The sequence below is a fragment of the Neophocaena asiaeorientalis genome, unplaced genomic scaffold (assembly GCF_003031525.2).
Source record: "Neophocaena asiaeorientalis asiaeorientalis breed wild unplaced genomic scaffold, Neophocaena_asiaeorientalis_V1.1 scaffold23, whole genome shotgun sequence".
Taxonomy (NCBI): Eukaryota; Metazoa; Chordata; class Mammalia; order Artiodactyla; family Phocoenidae; genus Neophocaena; species Neophocaena asiaeorientalis.
In genome coordinates this window covers 1,498,498-1,519,429 of record NW_020175047.1, presented here as the reverse complement: position 1 = coordinate 1,519,429, position 20,932 = coordinate 1,498,498, and the positions used below count along the sequence as shown (strand labels likewise).

Sequence of the window (20,932 nt, the reverse complement as noted above, 5' to 3'; positions counted from 1 at the left end):
GTGGTGCTAAGGACGTGAATGTCTAGAAACTATTCTTCATTTTTGCTCCTTATTAGCCCTTCGAGCTTATCTCCCTATCAGAGACCTGTTTACTCTTCTAGACCATGAGTTTCTGAGGTAAGAGCTTGACTTTCATTTTTGAATTCCCAGCACCTAGCATAGTGCCTGGCATGTAGTAAGCATTCAACAAATAATTACTGGATAAAATAGTGACAGTTACACATTTACCTCTAAATTGTAAGTTTTTATTGACCTTTCTTCTTATCCCCAGCCCATAGATGCTGCTGGGTTAACTGATTCTCTGCCATGCTCCCAGAGCAACATAAATTTAATATCCGTTAAAAACTTCTATCATCGCATTTACTGCATTGTATTGAAATTGTCCGTTGTATTTCTGTCTTACCCAGTAGACTAAAATCTTTTAAGATCAGTGGCGTTGTAGCTTTGTATCACAAACTCAGAACAGTAGTTGGCTTAATACATGGTAGACATTTTCTGATCTAAGCTGAACAATTAAGAAAGACTTTAAGTTTTGGTTTGCAAAGGCTTTATTTCTGAATGTATGTGTGATTTTAACAAATACTTTCAATAAGCAAAACTGACAATATTACATAAGTACAATCTATAAGATAAAGTGCCAAATTATCTGAAATCAGAGTACTCTGGATAAATCACTGGGAAGAACAATGGCTTCCCCCCATATAAAAAGGCACAACAGCACCTCTTTTCTATTTGCTTCTCTTCAAGTGTTCAAAATGGTAAGAATGTTTTCCATGACACTGGATGCAAGAGTTTCCAAACAGACTTACCTTTAAAAGCTCAGAAATTGGGTTCAGGTGACATTTTATGAGAACAATTCAGGAGACCAAGCACTTTTAGTTTCAGGCACTGAAGGTGACCAACCTTCTGAAAATGGAAGGCAACATTTGACTTCTGAATGGGAAGCAAGTCCCAAAACCGACTCCTTGAAAATCCAGCCTAACCCTGTACTGTTATAGTCAGGAGATTTCTGTTCTGCTGCTGTAAGCATATTCTTCAAATTTAACTTTTTCTTAATTAAGCATTTATCAGTTCTTTGTTTGACATATTTCAGTTTTTTTCTTGGTAACTCTTTTTGATCAGGAGAATTATAAGCAGCTGGGCATTTCCTTAGACCCATGGCCTGGAATCCAAGCATTTCTGAAGGAAATACTTTTTGTGTGGTAGGAGGGACCCATTCATCAACATCAGTTTCAAGGTACTTAGTAACAGGACAGTTGTTGGAGATCTCTGGTTGTGTAATACTAGATATAGTAGGGCTTCTGGATTTCTGGCTGGTTGTCTTTATATTTTTTGGACAGCTTGGGGTGGTTTGCTGTGCATCATTTACAGTGGAAATCCTTGTCTTTTTATAGTTAGCATCAAGGTCCAAATAAAAGGCAGGCAATTTTTTGAAAGCTCCTGTCATTCCATGAATTCTAGTTTGGTGGAATCCTATAACTGGAGTTGACTGTGAACATGGAACAAAGTCTTGGCTATCTTCAAAATCATATTCTGAATCTGACTGAAAATGAGGTGGAGAGGGACATGTTTTTAGATACAGAGAGGCAGATGTGTTTTGCAAGGATAATTTTTGTGAAGACTGGCTGGAGTTTTCAGAGAATGATCTCAATGAAAAATCAGATTCTGTGTGATGACTTTCTGCCAAAGACTTTCCCCACTGTAACAAAATATCCTGTGACTTTTTGGTCACTTCTGTTGCCATGTCCATTTCTTTAGGACTATCATCAAAGAGATCAGCAGAAGCATTGTAGCCACCTTCATGACCAGCAGAACAGTTTGCTGTTAGGTTATTACCAGTGTGCTCATAAGATATTTCTTTCAATGCATTCGTACTTCTATTTGGCATACTGCAAAGAGCTTCTAAAGGATATGTGAGTTTCCTGCAAATTGTCGAACTGTCACCCTGGTTCTTTGGCCGCCTACAGTATTGTTTATTTTCTAAGTTGTGAAGGTTGGAAACATCATTATACCTCCTAGAACTCAAAGTTGTCAACTTTTCACTCATTTCGGATAGTGATTTTTCTCCACATCCATTAAAATATTTGCTATTGAGACAAGAATGGTCAGTCTCTGAAGTATTGTGCTTAAGTGAAATTTCAGCCTCATGTGGTGGTGGAATTCTGGTAGACTTAAGAGTAACTGTTGTGCCTGAGCCTTTTGAAGATGGAAACAGAACTGAGAGATAAACATTTGGTAGAAGATTTTCAGAAATGCCTCTTTCACTACTACTTGAGATAGTCTCTGCTGTGTTCTCTGGTTGTGACTCTTTATGAACGCTAGGACTTGGATTTGCTTCACAGTTGGAAAGGAAGTTATTTTTGCTGGAGTTTGCTTTGACTGTTGCTTGTGGTGATCTTAAGCCTATAGGTGGTGCATGCAAGGATCTAGTAGTTCTCTGTGGAGTCACGGATAACCTGCTGTGGTCTGCATGTAATTTACTGACGTCATTATCTAGATGACATTTCCTGCTACTGCCATCTGCCTGGGTTATAGCAATCTCACTTTCGATAGCTGCCAGAAATTTGTTTAGGCTTTCAGAGAGTGGAAGGTCAGCCCAGATCTCAGGGTCACAGTCCTGAGAACCCCCAGCTATCTCTTCAAGTCTGAGTGATGAAGGTAGACAACACATAGATCTCTCCTGAAAGCTAGCGGGGGTATCTACATCATGATACTGGTGACATGTTAGCTCACGCTGGGAATATATATTTTTAACTTCCACTGCACTGTGGAAGGATTTTGTATTACTTGGCTCAAGGGGCTCTTGCACTTTCAAAGGGAATAAATTAGAACCAGGAACTCCAATTTCATGATGATTGCTATGAACCGCACTTGGCTGATTAGCTTGTAAGCCAAGTTCTTCACCCAGCTTTTGTGCTGCACTCTTTTGATCCATATAAGAAACAGGGCTCCATAAACCCTGAATGGTATCACGGCAGCTATTGGAACCAGTGGCCTCTGTAGAGGAGATGCACATTCTGTTCTGGTGAAGAGTATCAATGGCCTCGCTTTGTTCTGAAGCTGAAAAATCATCATCATCTGTTAGTTGTGAAACAACGGAAGTGAGTTCAAGTGACAGCTGCCAGAATCCTGAAAAATCATCGCTGCCATGGGACTCAAAACAACAAGAACTGCTGTCAGGGCCACATATGCTGCTGACATCGCTATTTGAATTTTCTAAAGCAAGTAGGTGGCTATTAGGTGCCTGGGAGCCACAGTGAAGTTTCCTGATATCAGAAAGCTGCAAAAGCCGATGGAAATAGTCAATGACAGTGAAGCCTACGACACCTGGGTCTGGTAGAACAATCTGGCAAGCTACTAGCGCTTTAACTTCTCTCTTGTGGTCTGAACACTGCTCTAAGAGGTTACTGGAACCTGAACCTTGTCGATGTTGGCTTTCAAAATTCTGTGAAAGAAGTAAATGAATTTAAATCAGAATAATATTTTCTTCCTTTGACTCAAATGTGAAACAGGGATTTAAAAGGTTAAAAACAGATGCAACTATAACCCCCACCCCTGTAATTTCAATTCCTCTAGTGTTATATAGGGTTTAACGCTAGAGGAATTGAAATTATGGGGAAGTAAACCTTGGAGTAAAGAGACTTGTCTTTAAATTTTGGTTCTAAAATTTCCTAGTGTTGGGACTTCGGACAAGTTATTAGGAGTCTTAGTTTTCTCATTTATAAAATAAGGATAAAAATGCAGGATTACTGTATTAGCAATAACACAAAAAAAACTATAGTGCTTAGCAAATAGTAGTTGCTCAATAAATGGTAACTACTATTATATTTCTCATTAGCTTCCATAAGCTTCCAGTGTTTAAAGGAATGTTCTCACTTTAAAAAAAAAAGAAGAAGAAAAAGAGCCATCTGAGATTTTAAGAAAGAAAATCTCTGTAGCTTCTGGTTTCATCTTCCCTTTGGGTTTTCTCACTGTTCAGCTGTGAAGTGCTATATTCTGCTTTTTAAAACCCTGACTGCAGTGTAGGCAAAATACTGATTTGTTCCCTTTAGCATACAAGAGACAGAAAACGATTACTCCTTCAGTCAGCACATTCTCTGGACTTTTTCTATAGTCACTTTTATAATTATTTAAGATGATCCTTCCTAACCTGTTCTTACAGTTATCAACACTCAGTTACTTTGCCTTCAAGGCTAGTTCCCTCTTTCTCCTTTTATAGATAAGATTAAAAAGCTAGAGTTGACGAAAGTTTTACTACAGAACCTGAACTGAATTTAGAGGGTACAGTAAATACCAAATATCAAAACAAAATATCTAACACTTGTGAATTTATAATAAATTTAGATTTTTAAAGTTCTGAATGCATTTGAATTGGGCTCTTCTAACTTTTGAAAGAGGAAGTTGTCATACATGGTATTTTAACAGATCACCTATAGCCTATTTTTACAAAGCTTAAAGTGCTTCCACAGGCTCTCACACTTACAACTCCTAAAAACTATTTAGAAAATTAAAATCATTTCATTACAATGGAAATGTTAGCATAATAATAAAAAGAAAGCTAGTCTCAATTACCGTCACTCCAAAAATAAAGCTTTGTCCAACAAAGCAAGTTTCAACTGCTTTAGTTAATAGGGTCTGAGTTGCAGCACTGTCCAGTGTTTCTGGAATTTCATTACGATCTTGAATGTACCTTGATTGGAAAGAAAATAAAAAATGGGAAGAGATAAGCTTTGAAATTTTAACTCTGCACAAAGAAGACACAATTAGTTTGAAAATACAGCATGAAACTTTTGAGTTACATATAGGGGGAAAAAAAAGTGACTTTAAGAGCTACGCATTTTGTTCCCTCTAGGTTCTTATAGCCTAGAAAGACAAAAACAACTGATCAAGTGTGAATAAAGTAGATGCCTGCCTAGTAATCAGGCCCAGCAATTATTCTAAAAGTGTCAGTGGGAGTAGTGCTGGGATCTTTAACCCTTCTCCTCAAAGCAGAGGGGGAAGTCTTTCCTTGTCGCTGGCAATCCTGGCTGTAGTCACTTGGCCCTCCCTTTCTTCAAATCACTTTGCTCTCAACTATAAGGAGATGAACAGAGATTTCCTCTGTTAAGTATTAGGGGGGGAGGGCAGAAGATTGAAGGGGAGAAAAAGCCTCAGTTGCTTACATATATCCTTACATTCTCAGAACATCTTAACAGGTCAAACTATGCAGATGAACTTGCAATGCAAATGAAATAAATGACAAAATTCAATTTCTGATATGCAAATATTCCTTCAAATAGCTTCTTCCACCTCAAGAGACCTTAGCCACTTGATCTGAAAAATCCTTCAGTTTGAAACAATTTTACTTTCTTTTTTTCTTTTTTCTTTTTTGTGGAAAATGGGCCTCTCACCACTGTGGCCTCTCCCGTCACGGAGCACAGGCTCCGGACGCACAGGCCCAGCCGCTCCATGGCACGTGGGATCCTCCCAGACCGGGGCACGAACCCGCGCCCCCCGCATCGGCAGGCGGACTCCCAACCACTGTGCCACCAGGGAAGCCCTACTTTCTTATTATATATTTCTCTAACTTGGATTAGAGTTTTGTAATTTAATAGTCTAATTACAGTTTGGTTGGAGCATGGTTTAACATCATCACAATAGGTATTCAGTAAATAAACATCTTTCTATTTCTCACTTGATTATCTTTTAAATGAACTGATGATGTGAGGTCAAGTGATCATCTGTTTTTACTAAATGCATATTACCTTAAAAACACATATCTTCGGGGGCTTCCCTGGTGGTGCAGTGGTTAAGAATCCGCCTGCCAATGCAGGGGACACGGGTTCGAGACCTGGTCCGGGAAGATCCCTCTACCGCGGAGCAACTAAGCCCGTGCGCCACAACTATTGAGCCTGCGCTCTAGAGCCCGCGAGCCACAACTACTGAAGCCCGCGCGCCACAACTACTGAAGCCCGCGCGCCACAACTACTGAATCCCGTGTGCCTAGAGCCTGTGCTCCGTAACAAGAGAGAAGCCACCACAGTGAGAAGCCCGCATGCTGCCACGAAGAGTAGCCCCCGCTCACCACAACTAGAGAAAGTCCACGAGCAGCAACAAAGACCCCGCACAGCCAAAAATAAATAAAACAAAAAAAACAAAAAACCCCCACATGTCTTCAAATTCTATTGATGTACTAAAGTACTAGCTAGGAAAAAGAATGCTTTAAATATTCTTACCTGTGCAAACCAGTGGCTGTAAGACCAAAAAATGCATCTAAGCAGCTTCCAAATACAGTAATACCAAATAATTTGTTTGATTCTGCAACTTTTAAGGCAAGCTTATATCTGTAACTGGCATTTTCAGCTTCACCAGTAGAGCCACATTTTGGACAATTAGACCTGGAAAAGTGGAGGAAAAAAAGCATAGAGACGTTCACTTACTTTTTTTTAATATGACGTAAAACAAATCTGGAAAAGTAAAGATTAAAAATAATGTTTTATGTACAAAATGTACAAGTTACATCCTTCTTAAACGATTTCAGATCAACCTCTTTTGAATTTTCTCTATTCATAACAGTTACTTTACTGATTTAAATTAAGTAGCACCAAATTGATAGAAATTGAAGGAAAACTGTGTGTGCGTGTATGGGGAGAGAGAGGGGTGTGGGGAGGGAGGGTGGCTGGTTGGTTGTTACTGGGTAGCTAAATCATCATTAACAAATGAGGCATATTATAGTCTGAGGTTGGGAGTGGGGGCAAACTAGATATAATGAAGTGAGCACCACACCAACAGAAGACCTGAGTCTATCTTCTGTTAAAAGGACAATGAATAATCTCGAAACATTTAATAAATATTTATACACAAAGTACCTAGTCATATTTTTCTCACTATTATAAGAATAACTTTACTTTCTTTAATTTAGTTCATTGAAATATGCTAAGAATTTATTAGATTACAAAAACTAGGTACAAAACATCTTGTTTAACTTGTTTGTAAGGCAATTATGCAATTATGGCCAAAGGCATTCTTTTTTTTTGGGGGGGGGGTTCATGTTTAATAGTGAAGATGACCTAGGTCATGTTTAGACATTAGTTGATTTTCTTTTTTTCAAGTTTGAATTCTATCAAACACTGTTTTTTTTTTTTTTTGCCAAAGCCTTTCTCATCAAAAATTACTGTGTATGGGCTTCCCTGGTGGCACGGTGGTTAAGAATCCGCCTGCCAATGCAGGGGACACGGGTTCGACACCTGGTCTGGGAAGATCCCTTTACCGTGGAGCAACTAAGCTCGTGTGCCACAACTACTGAGCCTGTGCTCTAGAGCCTGCGAGCCACAGCTACTGAAGCCTGCAGGCCTAGAGGCTGTGCTCTGCAACAAGAGAAGCCACCGCAATGAGAAGCCCGTGTACTGCAATGAAGAGTAGCCCCCGCTCGCCACAACTAGAGAAAAGCCCACGCACAGCAATGAAGACCCAACACAGCCAAAAATAAAAATAAATAAATAAATTTATAAAAAAACAAAACAAAACTGCTGTGTGTCAAGTATAACACTACTGTTATGTACTAGCAGTCTGGTCTTGGGATAAATACTAAATCCCTTAAATTTAGATGTCCTCATCTGTGAAATCCAGGGTTGAAGAAGGATAAAATGAGACAAAGTATAAGAAAAGAAAGTAAAAAAAGAATCTAGTACAGATCTTGTCAAATTAATGTGTTTAGTCTGCTTCTCCCTCATAATTATATTAAGTATTGTGATGGTTACCGTCACTTCTCCTTATGCTTCCCCTCTTTTCTAGTTGTTTGCAATATCTTAGAACTCTGCTATCCATTTTTCACATTCTTAATTTAACAAATTGACCCCTTAAAACATCTTATGGTAATGGTTAATCCTAGAACTGTTTTTTCTTCATGTCGCTAATGATCTGGCTTAAAAATGTGAATAGAAAATGTTAGAGACAGTTGTATAAATTTGATTGCTGCCAGACAGCCACTAGGGGGAGCCTGAATTCCATGGCTCACAAGGTGACTCTTTTGAACAAAGGTTGATCCTTCATATAAGAAGTTACTGGGGCTCCCCTGGTGGTGCAGTGGTTAAGAATCCGCCTGCCAATGCAGGGGACACGGGTTCGAGCCCTGGTCCGGGAAGATCCCACATGCCACAGAGCAACTAAGCCCGTGCGCCACGACTGCTGAGTCTGTGCTCTAGAGCCTGCAAACCACAACCACTGAGCCCACATGCCACAACTACTGAAGCCTGCGCGCCTAGAGTCTGTGCTCCACAACAAGAGAAACCACCACGATGAGAAGCCCGTGTAGCCCCTGCTTGCTGCAACTAGAGAAAGCCCGTGCGCAGCAATGAAGACCCAACGCAGCCAAAAAACTAAAAACAATAAATAAATTAAAAAAAGAAGTTACTGATTCATCATCATTACATCTGTGCTAATTATTAATTTGTTTTTCCACACTGATGATGGCTCTGTGCCAATCCATTCATATAATCTTAACCAAATTGGCTGGAGTTTGTGTTGTAGTCTAGCCATAGAAGGAAGTGAAGGTAATCGACTTACCGGGGCATAAAACCTCATTAGTACCAAGCTCTAGTGAAATGAATTAAGTGTTTTAAATATATATTAGAACTTCTTTAAAAATTATGTACTAATAACGCATTCAGATCTAATGTAAAATTCTTAGCAAATCTTACAATTAATGTGCATCAGTGTTTTACAGTTTACAAATGTTTTCAACATACATTATTTCCTTCTGATACATAAACAAGGCATTTACTCCCATTCACAAACTGGGAAATTGGGTGAATTTTTGCCCAATGTGACAAAGTTAGTGATTTTTATGACCAAATCCAAGGCTTTGGATTCCTTGCCTGGAGTTTTTTCTTGTATAACTATAAGAACAGTATGGTTAATAATGAACTATCTTACAAATACAGAGTATCAATGATAGCCTAAGAAAGACTAGTATTAATGCATTATTAGCATTAATGCATATATACACTAAATTATTTATACTTTTATGTTATATATAAAATGAAGATATTTATGTAGTTTCCTTTAATCCTTTTGGGAATAAGTCTGAATTGAAATAAATGTTAGTATGGAGTAATACAGATCACAGCTTTTCAAACTTCAGTATGCATACCAATCACCTAGGGATCTTCTTAAAATGAAGATCCTGATTCACTAAGTCTGGAACAAGGCCCAAGATTCTGCATTTCTAACAAGCTCCCAGGTGATGCTGATGCAGCCATTCCTCAGACCACATTTTGAGAAGCAAGGGTAGAGACAACACATTGAAATCACAGTCCTCTGATTTAACTTCTAGAGGCACCCCTATTTCCAAAATGTCATTTGTTATGGAATAGCAGTTTTCAAACATATTTGGTCTCAGGGACCCTTTATACTCCTAAAAATTATTGAGAATACCAAAGAGCTTTTGCTTATGTGGGTAATATCTATCTATATTTCCAATTGAAAATGAGAAGTTAAATGCAAGTGAGAATTCTAAAAAATATTTATTAATACCTTAAAAAATAGATCCATTGCATAAACAAAAAGAACATATTTTTACAAAAAATAACTATGTGTTCCAAAATAAATCAGTGAGAAGAGAGTGGCATTGCTTTATATTTTGCAAACCTGTTTAATGTCTGTCTTAATAGACAGCTGGATTCTCATACCTCCTTCTCTGCTCACTCTGCTGTGATATCACATGTCATGGAGTCTCTGGAAAATTTCACTATGCACTTTTACGAGAATGAGAGTGAAAAGGCAAATTATGCCTTAGAATTATTATGAAAAGTTTTGACCCCAAGAAGCCTCTGAAAGGATCTATCTAAAATAATACTTGTATTTGCTACCTTTTTTGTTTGATACCAGTTAAAACATTCTTTCATTCATTTATTTTTCTAGGTTAGTGTACTTATATTTAGAAAAAAGTAGAAAAATTGATGAGAAAAGTAGAAAAATTGATGAGATTAGAAACCCTTTGAAAATCTGATGAAAGCAATGGACTCTCTTCTCTCCCAGAAAACTGCATACATAACCATAACACACAATATTTTATATATTTCACAGGTAAAGGTAATGAAAAATATTTAAAAATAACATAGGAAAAGAAAGCTGTTAGTGCAGAGACAGATTTCTAGACCAAAGGGATAATGGGTCCCGTTAAGTGAATCAGAAGGGCAACTTACATGTTTGGGCTGGCCGGATTGCTTACATGGACAAATGAGTCCCCTTTCTTGCTCATAATTTTTGGGAGTACATACACCTCCCCCATACATATATAAAATCATATATATATATACATATATATGTATGTTTGTCCTTCATATGAGATTACCATATTCACATATACAAATGTGTACATATGTATATATACATATTCACATATATATGAATATGATATAACTTTTATACAGCTGACCCTTGAACAACACAGGTCTGAACTGTAACAGGTTCACTTATACATGGATCTTTTCAAGAGTAAATACTATATAGTACTATATATTCTGTGGTTGGTTGAATTCTTGGATGTGGAACTGTGCATATGGAGGAACCACAGGTATGGAGGACCTGCATAAATGGAGGAACTGCACATATGGAGGGCCAACTATAAGTTATACTGTGTAGAGGGTTGGCGCCCCGTGTTGTTCAAGGGTCAACTGTACATATAGTTTTTACATTTTTATTTCTTTTTTTTTTTTGGCGGTACGCGGGCCTCTCACTGTTGCAGCCTCTCCCCTTGCGGAGCACAGGCTCCGGACGCGCAGGCTCCGCGGCCATGGCTCACGGGCCCAGCCGCTCTGCGGCATATGGGATCTTCCCAGACCAGGGCACGAACGCGTGTCCCCTGCATCGGCAGGCGGACTCTCAACCACTGCGCCACCAGGGAAGCCCCATTTTTATTTCTTTATCTGTATCTTTATCTATGTCATGGAATCTTTTTTGAAAAGAAATCTAATTTGGAACCCTAATTCAAGGCTGAGAATGGAGCTGTTGTTGAAACTGAAGTGGGGCCCTAAAGCCCTACCTAATAGTCAGCACAATCCACTATTACTTCTCTAATCCTATCTCCTTCTAGAAGCATAGAACCCTAAGGCTCTGCAGAACAGTAATTTGAAAACCACCACTGCTCTAATCTTGGAGGTTAACAAGAGAAAAAAGTTAATCCCATAAACACAAAACGTATTATGGTGGTTGTCTCTAAGGATTTGGGGTTCAATGAAAAACCTTTAGGGAGCAGTCTTTTTGCTCTTCACTGTCTCTAAAATCTTCTGCAAAGGCTACAGTGTGGAATTCCTCTGTCATAAACTTGCTGTGCTGCAGCAGTGAGGAATTTCTGTTTCCTGTGCTGGCTTACAACTGACTCCAGGTAAGAAAAAAGGAAAGCAGAGATAACAGTAGAAAAGATAAGCACTGGAAATTATGGGAATAGACTTTGTGTAGCACTGTTAATGTAATATCTGTAGAGGAGAGGCTATTTTTGTGGACTACATTTCCACAGGCAAGGACAAAGTGCTGTGGATTTTATGTGACTAAATGGTCCAATTAGAGCTCAGTTTTCTGGGGGCATCTTAAACTCTGGGAAAGAGAGGTGGAGGTATCATTCTGGATACAAATTTCACTGCTAATTTAGAGGTAATATAGTAATTATGGATCTAGATAGCAGTCAGACTGTTTAGGCTTGAATATGTTTCTGCCACTAACTATCTGGCTTTGTGATTTGGGGCAAGTTATTTTACTTTTCTAAGCTTTAGTTTTCTCCTTTGAAAGGTGGCATTAACAGTAGCATCGCCTCACAGGGCTGTTGTATTAAAAGATATAATGCTTACAAAGTTCCTAGTACCATGTGTAGCATATAGTAAACATTCATTAATGTTATCTATTGTTATTACCAGTCTAAAGAGGTAAAAATGGCAGTATTGTTCAACCTAAATGGTTGTTATAGATTATCTTTAAAAGAAATGACTTGGGGGAAAAAAACTCAGTTTTAAAAATGTTTCACATTTATATATTACTAATTATGTATCACACAATGTTTGAAGCATTTATTAATTCACAACAATCCTATGAAGCAGATATTATTAGTTTCCCCATTTTGAGATCCAGATAATTTAAGTGACTTGCCCAAGGCTACACAGCTTTAAGTGGCAGGGTTGAGAGTTGAACCCAGGCAGTCTGGCTCCAGAGAACTGTGCTTTTTAATCACCAGGATATAATGCAATAGGTAAAGTATACTTGCCCAAGATCATACAACTATCAAGCGTCAGAGCCTATCTACAACGCTGTTGTGTTTCCCGAAGCTTGAAATCGTTCCATTTTACCACACTGCTTCTAAGAATAGGTCCTAAAGGAAAACAGTCCCTGGGTTTTAGTTTTTTCAGAAAATAGGTAGGAACCTGAAAATGAGTGAAGCTAAGTCTAGATCGAAGACAACCTAGACACTATCACATTGTCATTTATTCATTCATTTAACATTTATTGTGTATTTTCTATGAACTAAACCATAGGCTGAATGCTGAGGATTTAATGATGAATAACACAAATAGGTTCTTTCTCTCAGTTTACAAATGAGTACTTGAAAGAATAGCTTAATAAAGAAATAGTGAAAACTACTGGAAGGATGACTTAGAGTCCAGGTGTGGGTTGGAACTGTCAATTCCTCCCCATACAATGCCAACTAGACAAAAAGACTAGTTAAGCATATTGCTGGTCTACTACTCTACTTACATACTACTAGGTACTTACTAGATATTCTCACCCCTAGGAAGAGAGAATGTATTCTTAAGGAACTCCAACCCTAACCTCTCACCTGTACTCTATAAAGATCAGAGAAGAATCCCAGGCTCTCAGGTCTAGTTGGCCTGAATCTGGGCACCATAATAAAGTATTATGTGCCAAGCACAGGTGCTGAAGGATACAGAGATTACAATAACAAAGTCCCTGTTCTCAGGGAGCTTATTCATTTATTAAAAAATAATCTGGAGATTATGCAAAAATAAGCAAACAATGAACAAACAAAAAACCCCTACACTATTTCCAGGGATATCCCAGAAGTGTACTAAGTTTTTGCATCAGGCTCGTGACTTCCTCTCTGAGAAATTAGTTTTCTTCTCTGAAGCAGGTACTTAGTAAAGACTTGGAGATAATCTGAAACATCCCTCTAGTAATAGAGGATTATCAGCCAATTCTATTCCAGGATTTACAGAAGAACCAATCTAAGAGAATCTTAAGTCCTGATACAAATTTAATCCTTACTTGCCTTTGAGCCATAGGAAATCTACAGTGTACACTTGCATTTTCTTTCTCACACTTTCAGGCTTTATTTTTACCTTTTGGAGACCAGGAGTATCCGAGAGAAGCACTTTTGACATGAAGGATATATAAAACTAGAATTCTGGAGAGCAAGAACTGAGGCAAGAAGAAATTTTCTTCTTCTATTCATGTGTCCTCACTGTGGTCTGCAAAACAAAATAACCATGGGATGAATAGCAAATCTTTAATTGCATGTGTGTAATTCATTTCTTAGGAAAATCACTTAAACTTCACTGCAAAGTCAATAGATGTTTTTTTTATAGTAAATGTTAGTGTATTGGAAAACTAATTTTTTTTTGTTTAATTAAGAAAATAAGATTTAAAACAGAGTAGTTCAAGCAAATATTCTGTTTTTGAATAAATGCTCCACCCCAGTAATTCAAGAAAGGTATCATTTAATTTCTTTCAACATCTTTATAAGAAGAGCTATATAGAACTTGTTTCCACTATTAATAGAAAAGAACTTAAATGAACTTACAGGAATGTTTAAAAGAAACGAAATTGGTGGGAAGTAGTTCTTTTCAGCTGGAAAAAAAATCACTTCATTAGATTTCAGTATGTACATTTCTACACAGCTTGAAGAGGAAAAAAAAGACAATTTAGAGTGTACAGATAGAAAAATTAAAATGTTGCATGGTCAAATGAGAGTTCAAAGTGCTTTATGAGCCTTGTATAAAACACGTCAGAGAAGTAAAACAATAAAATAGCAGTTTGCCTCTTTTATACTTTCCTTTTAAAAACTCAAATGTTGGTTTATCAACATTTTTAAAATTGATTAGCTTATTTATAGCATAATATAAATGCTCTGAAATAAAAATCTCTGTACATGTTCAAGATAAAGCTATACCAATAAATTTGTAAACACATGGCAAAAACTTTCAATTTCTGCAAATGGGTGAAACTGTTTCTGAGACTGGCATCAGCAAATTTTGACAAAGTGTAAGTCATCAGTTTCAAAATCATAAAAGAATCTTTTAGGTATAGCTCCTCCTGGGGATGATCACAAATTTAGAAATGTGATTATGGAATGGGTATCTTAAAATGTTACTAATCCTGTCTACCAATCAAAATATTCCTGTGAAAATAAAATCTTGCCACCTAAGGAAATGTACAAAGATTATAGATAAATGGATTTACATAAATCACCAATCTATGTTATTAAAGTGGGCATAGAAAAAAAAATCTAACTCTGCTTAATTCTTGTTGTTATCCTTGTTTTTGAACCCTTAGGTATACATGACTAATAAGGTTCTACCAAAAGCAGGTATGTCTTCCTAGATTTGGCTGTCACGTTAGGCTACATGGCAATCTCTAAGGACAAGGTAGAGGAGGTGATACAGGATACAAGGAAAAGGCAGAAAGAAAAGGCCAGAGAACACTGCTGTTTTTAGTGCTACTTACCTCAACTTCCTTCTTGCCAATGCAACAAATGATGGAATGTATGTCAGCAAAGGCATCCTCCCTCTACACTTCCTCTAAAATCCAGTTTGGGGTAGGGTGTAACAAGGTGGTACACCTGCCTATGAGCTAGGAGAGATAAAACAGGGCAAAACTCCCTCCTGAAAATGTCGTCTTTTACCTGATTAAAATCTTGCAGTTTAGAATGAAGCCTCAGTTCCTCACAATGACTGTCAGGCCCTAGCTCATCTAGCCCCACCTCCTTGACCTCATCTTGTACCACTCACCCCCTTAATCACTGCACGTCAAGCCATGCTAGCCTTCTTTCTGCTCCTCAAACACACCAAATAATCTTTCTTAGGCTTCTGTGCTTACCTTTCTCTTTGTCTAAAATGCTCTTCCCTCAGTACTTCAAACAGCTGGCTCATTCTCATCCTTCAATCTTTAATGTTACCCCTTAGAGAGCCCCATTTCATCTCAGGGAAATACTTCCTTCCTCTTAGTTTCTATGATATCACCCATTTTACTCCTTCATGGTACTAATCGTGCTCGTGATATATGCAATCATGAAAATTATATATCAGATGATACATGCTTACTTGTTTCTGTTGGTTCTACCCCCATTAATCTTAAAGTTTCATGGAGACCTGGTCTATCATGTCACCAATAAATGAAAAACATATATAAGCAGAAATATTTGCGAGTTAATTGTGCAAGCACTAACTGCTGTTATCTTTAAAGGAAGGAAGGTTAAATTGTCATTATTTAAGAGTTTATTGCCCTCTAGTGGAGAAATAAATAAATTTGAGAACTGAAATGAAAAAGGTCATTGAAGTATTTTTACTATTTGCGTTTCACTTGGTAAATTCCAGCAAATGGCAAAAAGACTTTCCATTCATTGGCTGGTGAAAAAAATGCAATAAGATCCTTTTAGACAGTCACTATTAGTTATTCCTTTTGTTATTTTCATAGTATTTCCTTATGATTCTTGTCATCTAGTTTGTTTTGCCTCTCTCTCTACTGCCTGACTTAAAGTATGTTGAATTAATGTTCGATGGATAACTGAATGAAGCATCAGGAATGAGCGAATACTAAAGTTAGGAAAACATGATCACAGACTTAGGAACAATTCCATATGTGGTATCTATTGCAATTTATCTTTCTTCTTGATTTTATTGGGAAGGATGGTGATATTGCATTACATTGCTTTCAGTTCCATCACAGTCAACAAACCATATTCCAATTTAATAAGTCCAATATATTTGCTTATTTATCAATCATTTATAGTGCAGCTGATAAATACCAGGTGATGGGAATAATATAAGAGATGGACAAAATATACAAGGTCCCTACCTGGTCACTAGACTTATAGTGACCAATAATCACACCAAAAAACTGAAATAGTGGAAAATTCTATAAAGAAAAAGTACAGAATACCATGAGAAAATACAACAAGGGGACTCATCTAGTCTTAGCTTGGCGGGGATGGGGAGGAAGAGAATAGTTAGGCACACAGATAACCTTCTTTTAAAAAGTACTTTCTCTCAGAGTTGTCAGATTAAAGGTGATTTTTATTTCCATTTTAAATATTTTCTAAATATTTCTTATTTAAATATTTTATAAATGTATTACTTTTTAAATTAGAAAAATCAATAAATATAATAAAAACCTTGGGTCCTCTTAATCTCTCACATATAGAAGTAGAAACAGGAGAATGAGATGGAGAGAGAGGGAGAAAAGTATAAATGTTAGGGAATTAATTAGGACCTCAGTTGGCTTTTGTTTTGACGGTCAGAGATTGCTCAAGTCAATGTCCAGGACTGAAGACTCTGATAGACTTATGCTTATGAAAATATGCTGGGTCCAGGTGGACATATTATAGTGCATTTTTAATTTAACATGGAACACTCTGGACTACTTGCTTTCTCTGTTTCTAGCCATGGGAGATGAACTATAATCCAAGATGCTTTACTAATTTATCACAAAAAATTACTGTCACAAGGAAGGAACTCATCTTAAGCCCATATCTTCTTTTGGATAAAACTAGATGTTAAAAAAAAAACATATTAAGCTAAATTATAAACAAAGTTACGTGAAGAAGGGGCATTAGGTGAAGCAAATATTTAATGGAATCATGCTAACACAGGTGATGCACGCTTTTCACACTAGAGATGCTTTGGGTTCTCAAACTTTAGTGTGCATCAAAATGACCTGGAGGGACTGATAAACCACAGATTTATGGGCCCCAATGTCAGAGTCTGATTTCATTAAGTCTGGAATGAGGGCCTGAGAATTTGCACGTCTCACAAGTTTCCAAATGAGGCTTATGTTGCCTACACGTGAAAACTACTATTAAGGCTTTTCAGCTTAATTCCCTCATTACCAAGTTTTTAGAAGGTACCTTAATAGCCTATAAAAAATCACGCTCATATATGCACACACACTAATACAGTTCTTTCCTCCTTTGGACTAGATTAGAAAATCCAAAATAATTGGGCTAGACCAGAGAATTTAGAATAATTCTTCTTAAGTGTTAGATCATGGAGAAAAAATTTAATTAAGTATTTAATGTGAATTAGCCTATGGGGAGGGTGGTGAAGAGAAGTGTAAGATGTGGATTCTATTTTAATGAAGTTTATAGCCTGGTTGGGCTCATAAATTCTTCTGAATGCTTTAGTTCTCTCTCTTATACGATTATCTGATCCACTCAGAGAAATTAAATAACTAATTAAAGGTCAAGAAGCAGGTAGCATCAGGTCTGGAATTCATGCCTTCTGATGAGTAGCTCACCAGTCTTTCTAGTCCATTACATTGTTTGCTCAAGCTTCACACAAACTATTTGTATTTGTTTCAAGACTGTGACCAAAGGATGAAATCACTCCTTTAAAAAACGACTCCCCACTTCTAATGGCATACAGAAAAGGAGATATGACTAACTCTTCTCCCTTTCTTCATTCCTTCCCAAATTGTTCTTGCTTTGCAAGAAAATCTTTGTCACTTTGTTGCTCTCAGATTTCCCGTTTCACATTTTACAGGACAGAGTCCTCAGCTATGGAAAGGGTGGGTATTCTGAGTTGCTTTATTAAAACTAACTAATGGTCTCCTCGAAGGGTACATACTTTGTCTAATTTTCTAAAGGCAGTCATAACAAGTCCCTGAGAAATGATTTTCTGACGTTAACATGAAAAATCTGGAAAGGGGAGAGGCAGGCAGGAGATAAGAAAATTAAATAAGCAAAAAACAGACAAAACCTCTTTTATTTGGAGAAATACTGGTGAAAAATATTTTAAAAACATTAGCCAGGAAAATCTTAGTGAGTGTAATGCACAGTTTGTCCACTGCATTTATGATAGGTAAAGTACCATTCTAGGGATGGGGAAGGGAACAGGGTTAAAGATAGAAAAAACAGGCTCTGTGTTCAAAGAATTTATAATCTATTGGCTAAGACAGACAATGTAGAACTACCAACGAAGTGACACAAAGGTACACAATTATGTGTAAGTTCCAGACTTCCATATCTCAACTGCTTATCTGACAGCCAAATGTATTTGGATATCTCATAGTCATCTCAGGGCTTAATAGGCTAAAAAAAAAAAAAAAATCTGAATTCTTAGTTTCCTTTCAAACCTCTTTAATAGTAATTTTCTCCATCTCAGTAAATGGCAGTACTCTCCAACTAGTAATTCAAGCCAGATACCCAGAAGTCAAGTCATCTTTCATTCCTTTCTTTCCCTCAAGTCCCACATCACATTCATCAGTCTTTTTTGATACCCTTGAGTCTATTTCCGCATCTAAAAACCATCATTCTGGGACTTCCCTGGTGGCACAGTGGTTAGGAATCCGCCTGCCAATGCAGGGGACACGGGTTCGAGCCCTGGCCCAGGAAGATCTCACATGCTGCGGAGCAACTAAGCCCGTGCGCCACAACTACTGAGCCTGCACTCTAGAGCCCGTGTGCCGCAACTGCTGAGCCCACGTGCCACAACTACTGAGGCCCGCATGTTCTTGGGTCCATGCTCCTCAACAAGAGAAGCCACTGCAATGAGAAGCCCGCGCACCGCAACAAAGAGTAGCCCCTGCTCGCCGCAACTAGAGAAAGCCCACGCGAAGCAACGAAGACCCAACGCAGCAAAAATAAATAAATAAATAAATAAATAAGAACCGTCATTCACTCTTCCCCTAATATATTCTACCACCAGCTTAATCCAAACCACCATCATCTCCTGCTTATGCTGCTGTATTAGAATCCTAACTGTGTGATCTGGTCCCTGACCATTTCTCCGGACTCACCTCATAAAACTGTTCTTTCTGAACATGATCCAGCCACACTGGTCTTTTTTTAGGTTCTTGAACACTAAGATGCCAAGCTCTTTCCTGCTTTAAGGTCTTGGCATAACCTATTCATTCTGGAATGTTCTTCCTTTCTTCTGTTGCATGGCTGTCTTTTAGGCCTCAATTTAACTGTCAGCTCCTCAGAGAGGCCTTCTCAGACCAACCTAAATCAAACAAATTCCGCTTTACTCTTCTTAAGTCCACCCATAAAAGGTTTAAGTTCCATTAGAACAGGAATCTTGGACTTCCCTGGTAGCATAGTGGTTAATAATCCGCCTGCCAATGAAGGGGACATGGGTTTGATCCCTGGTCCGGGAAGATTCCACATGCTGCGGAGCAACTAAGCCCGTGCGCCACAACTACTGAGCCCACGCACCTAGAGCCTGTGCTCCACAACAAGAGAAGCCACCGCAATAAGCCCGTGCACTGCAACGAAGAGTAGCCCCCACTCCCCACAACTGGAGAAAGCCTGCGCGCAGCAACGAAGACCCAATGCAACCAAAAATAAATAAATTAAAATAAAATAAAAAGAAAGAACAGGAATTGTAATCCTAGTACCTAGCAGTTCTTGGAACAGAGAAGGGAGGCATTTAAAAACTATCTGTAGAATGAGTAACTAACTACTGGGTGCTTTGTGACCCAATCTTGCAGGGTTAGGAAAGGCTTCTTAACTTAGAAGGCTTCATAAACTGAGACCTAAGGAATGAGTAAGAATTAGCTGTGTTGGTGATGGGATTTAGAAGAGGTCTGGAGGTGAGGGATAATGGTGCATTTGAGGAACTCAGAAAGACAACAAGGACCCTGTGAACCATGTTAAGTTTAGACTTAAACCTGAGGGCAAATAGGAGGGGCTGAAGGAAAGGTTTTTAATGGGGCATGCCCAGATCAGATTTGTGCTTTATCAGCCTCCAAGGTGGTGTCTGGATTGAAATGTTAACAAGATTGAAAGGAGAACCAGCTGGGAGGCTACTGGCATAGTTATGTAGTAGTCGTGCTGAACCAAAGTAATGACAGTAAAAGTGGCGAGAAGTGTATAGATCTGAGATATTCAAGAGGCTAATATGACTGGCTCTGGATGTGAGAGATAAGAAAGGCACCTAGAAAACTTTCAAGTTTCTCAAGGGGGAGGGGGAATAGGGGAGAAAAGGATTGCGAGTTTGGGATTAGCAGAGGCAAACTATTATATATAGAATGGATAAACAACAAGGTCCTACTGTACAGCACAGGGAACGATATTCAATACCTTGTGATAATCCATAATGGAAAAGAATATGAAAAAGAATATATGCGTATAACTGAGTCACTGTGCTGTACAGAAGAAATCAACACAACATTGTAAATCAACTATACTTGAATAAAATTTAAAGAACAAAAGTAAACTTTCACGTTTGTGGTTTAAGCACACTGCTCAGTTAAGCACTTTCCCTCTGGGTCGTCAAAGCAGTTTGGAAAAGCCAGCTGCCTACTTATCTCCGAGCACCTCAAAAGTCGCAAGTAGCACCTTTTCCTCCCTGTATGTCCGGTTCCAGACGCTCACCCGTGTCCACCTGATGGCACATACAAAAGCTAGGTGAGTGACTGCAACAGCACTGTTTCAAATTAAAATAATTGACCTTCTTACTCTTTTACGCTCATAACCGCTCTTTTCTAGAAGAGACTGACTCCTGAAAAAACAACATAGAATGCCCTGAGTCCCACTCAGAACGACGTTAAGGGTCTCGTTAGGAGTCTCCAGCCCTTGCTCCCCGAGAACCTCCTCTCCCAGCTCCTCACCTGAGGCACAGGACGGGGATCCTTGCCCGGGCGAAGCACAGTGACGCAGACCCGCAAGACTCAGCGGTAAACGAGCGCCCTCCAATCGAATCTCCCGCGCTTCCTTCCGCCGGAAGTGACG

General features: G+C 38.3%; 1 protein-coding gene across 1 annotated transcript; it reads right to left on the bottom strand.

The window, feature by feature from the left end:
- Window positions 1-605: 605 nt before the first annotated feature.
- DDIAS (DNA damage induced apoptosis suppressor) lies at window positions 606-20,876 on the bottom strand. The gene is made up of 5 exons (XM_024763576.1): window positions 20,812-20,876; window positions 13,326-13,454; window positions 6,216-6,377; window positions 4,573-4,690; window positions 606-3,445 (listed from the first exon to the last, which is right to left on the bottom strand). The coding sequence occupies exons 2-5, from the start codon at window positions 13,436-13,438 to the stop codon at window positions 845-847; spliced, it is 2,994 nt and encodes a 997-aa protein (XP_024619344.1). The 5' UTR covers window positions 13,439-13,454; window positions 20,812-20,876; the 3' UTR covers window positions 606-844.
- Between the last annotated feature and the right edge of the window lie 56 nt (window positions 20,877-20,932).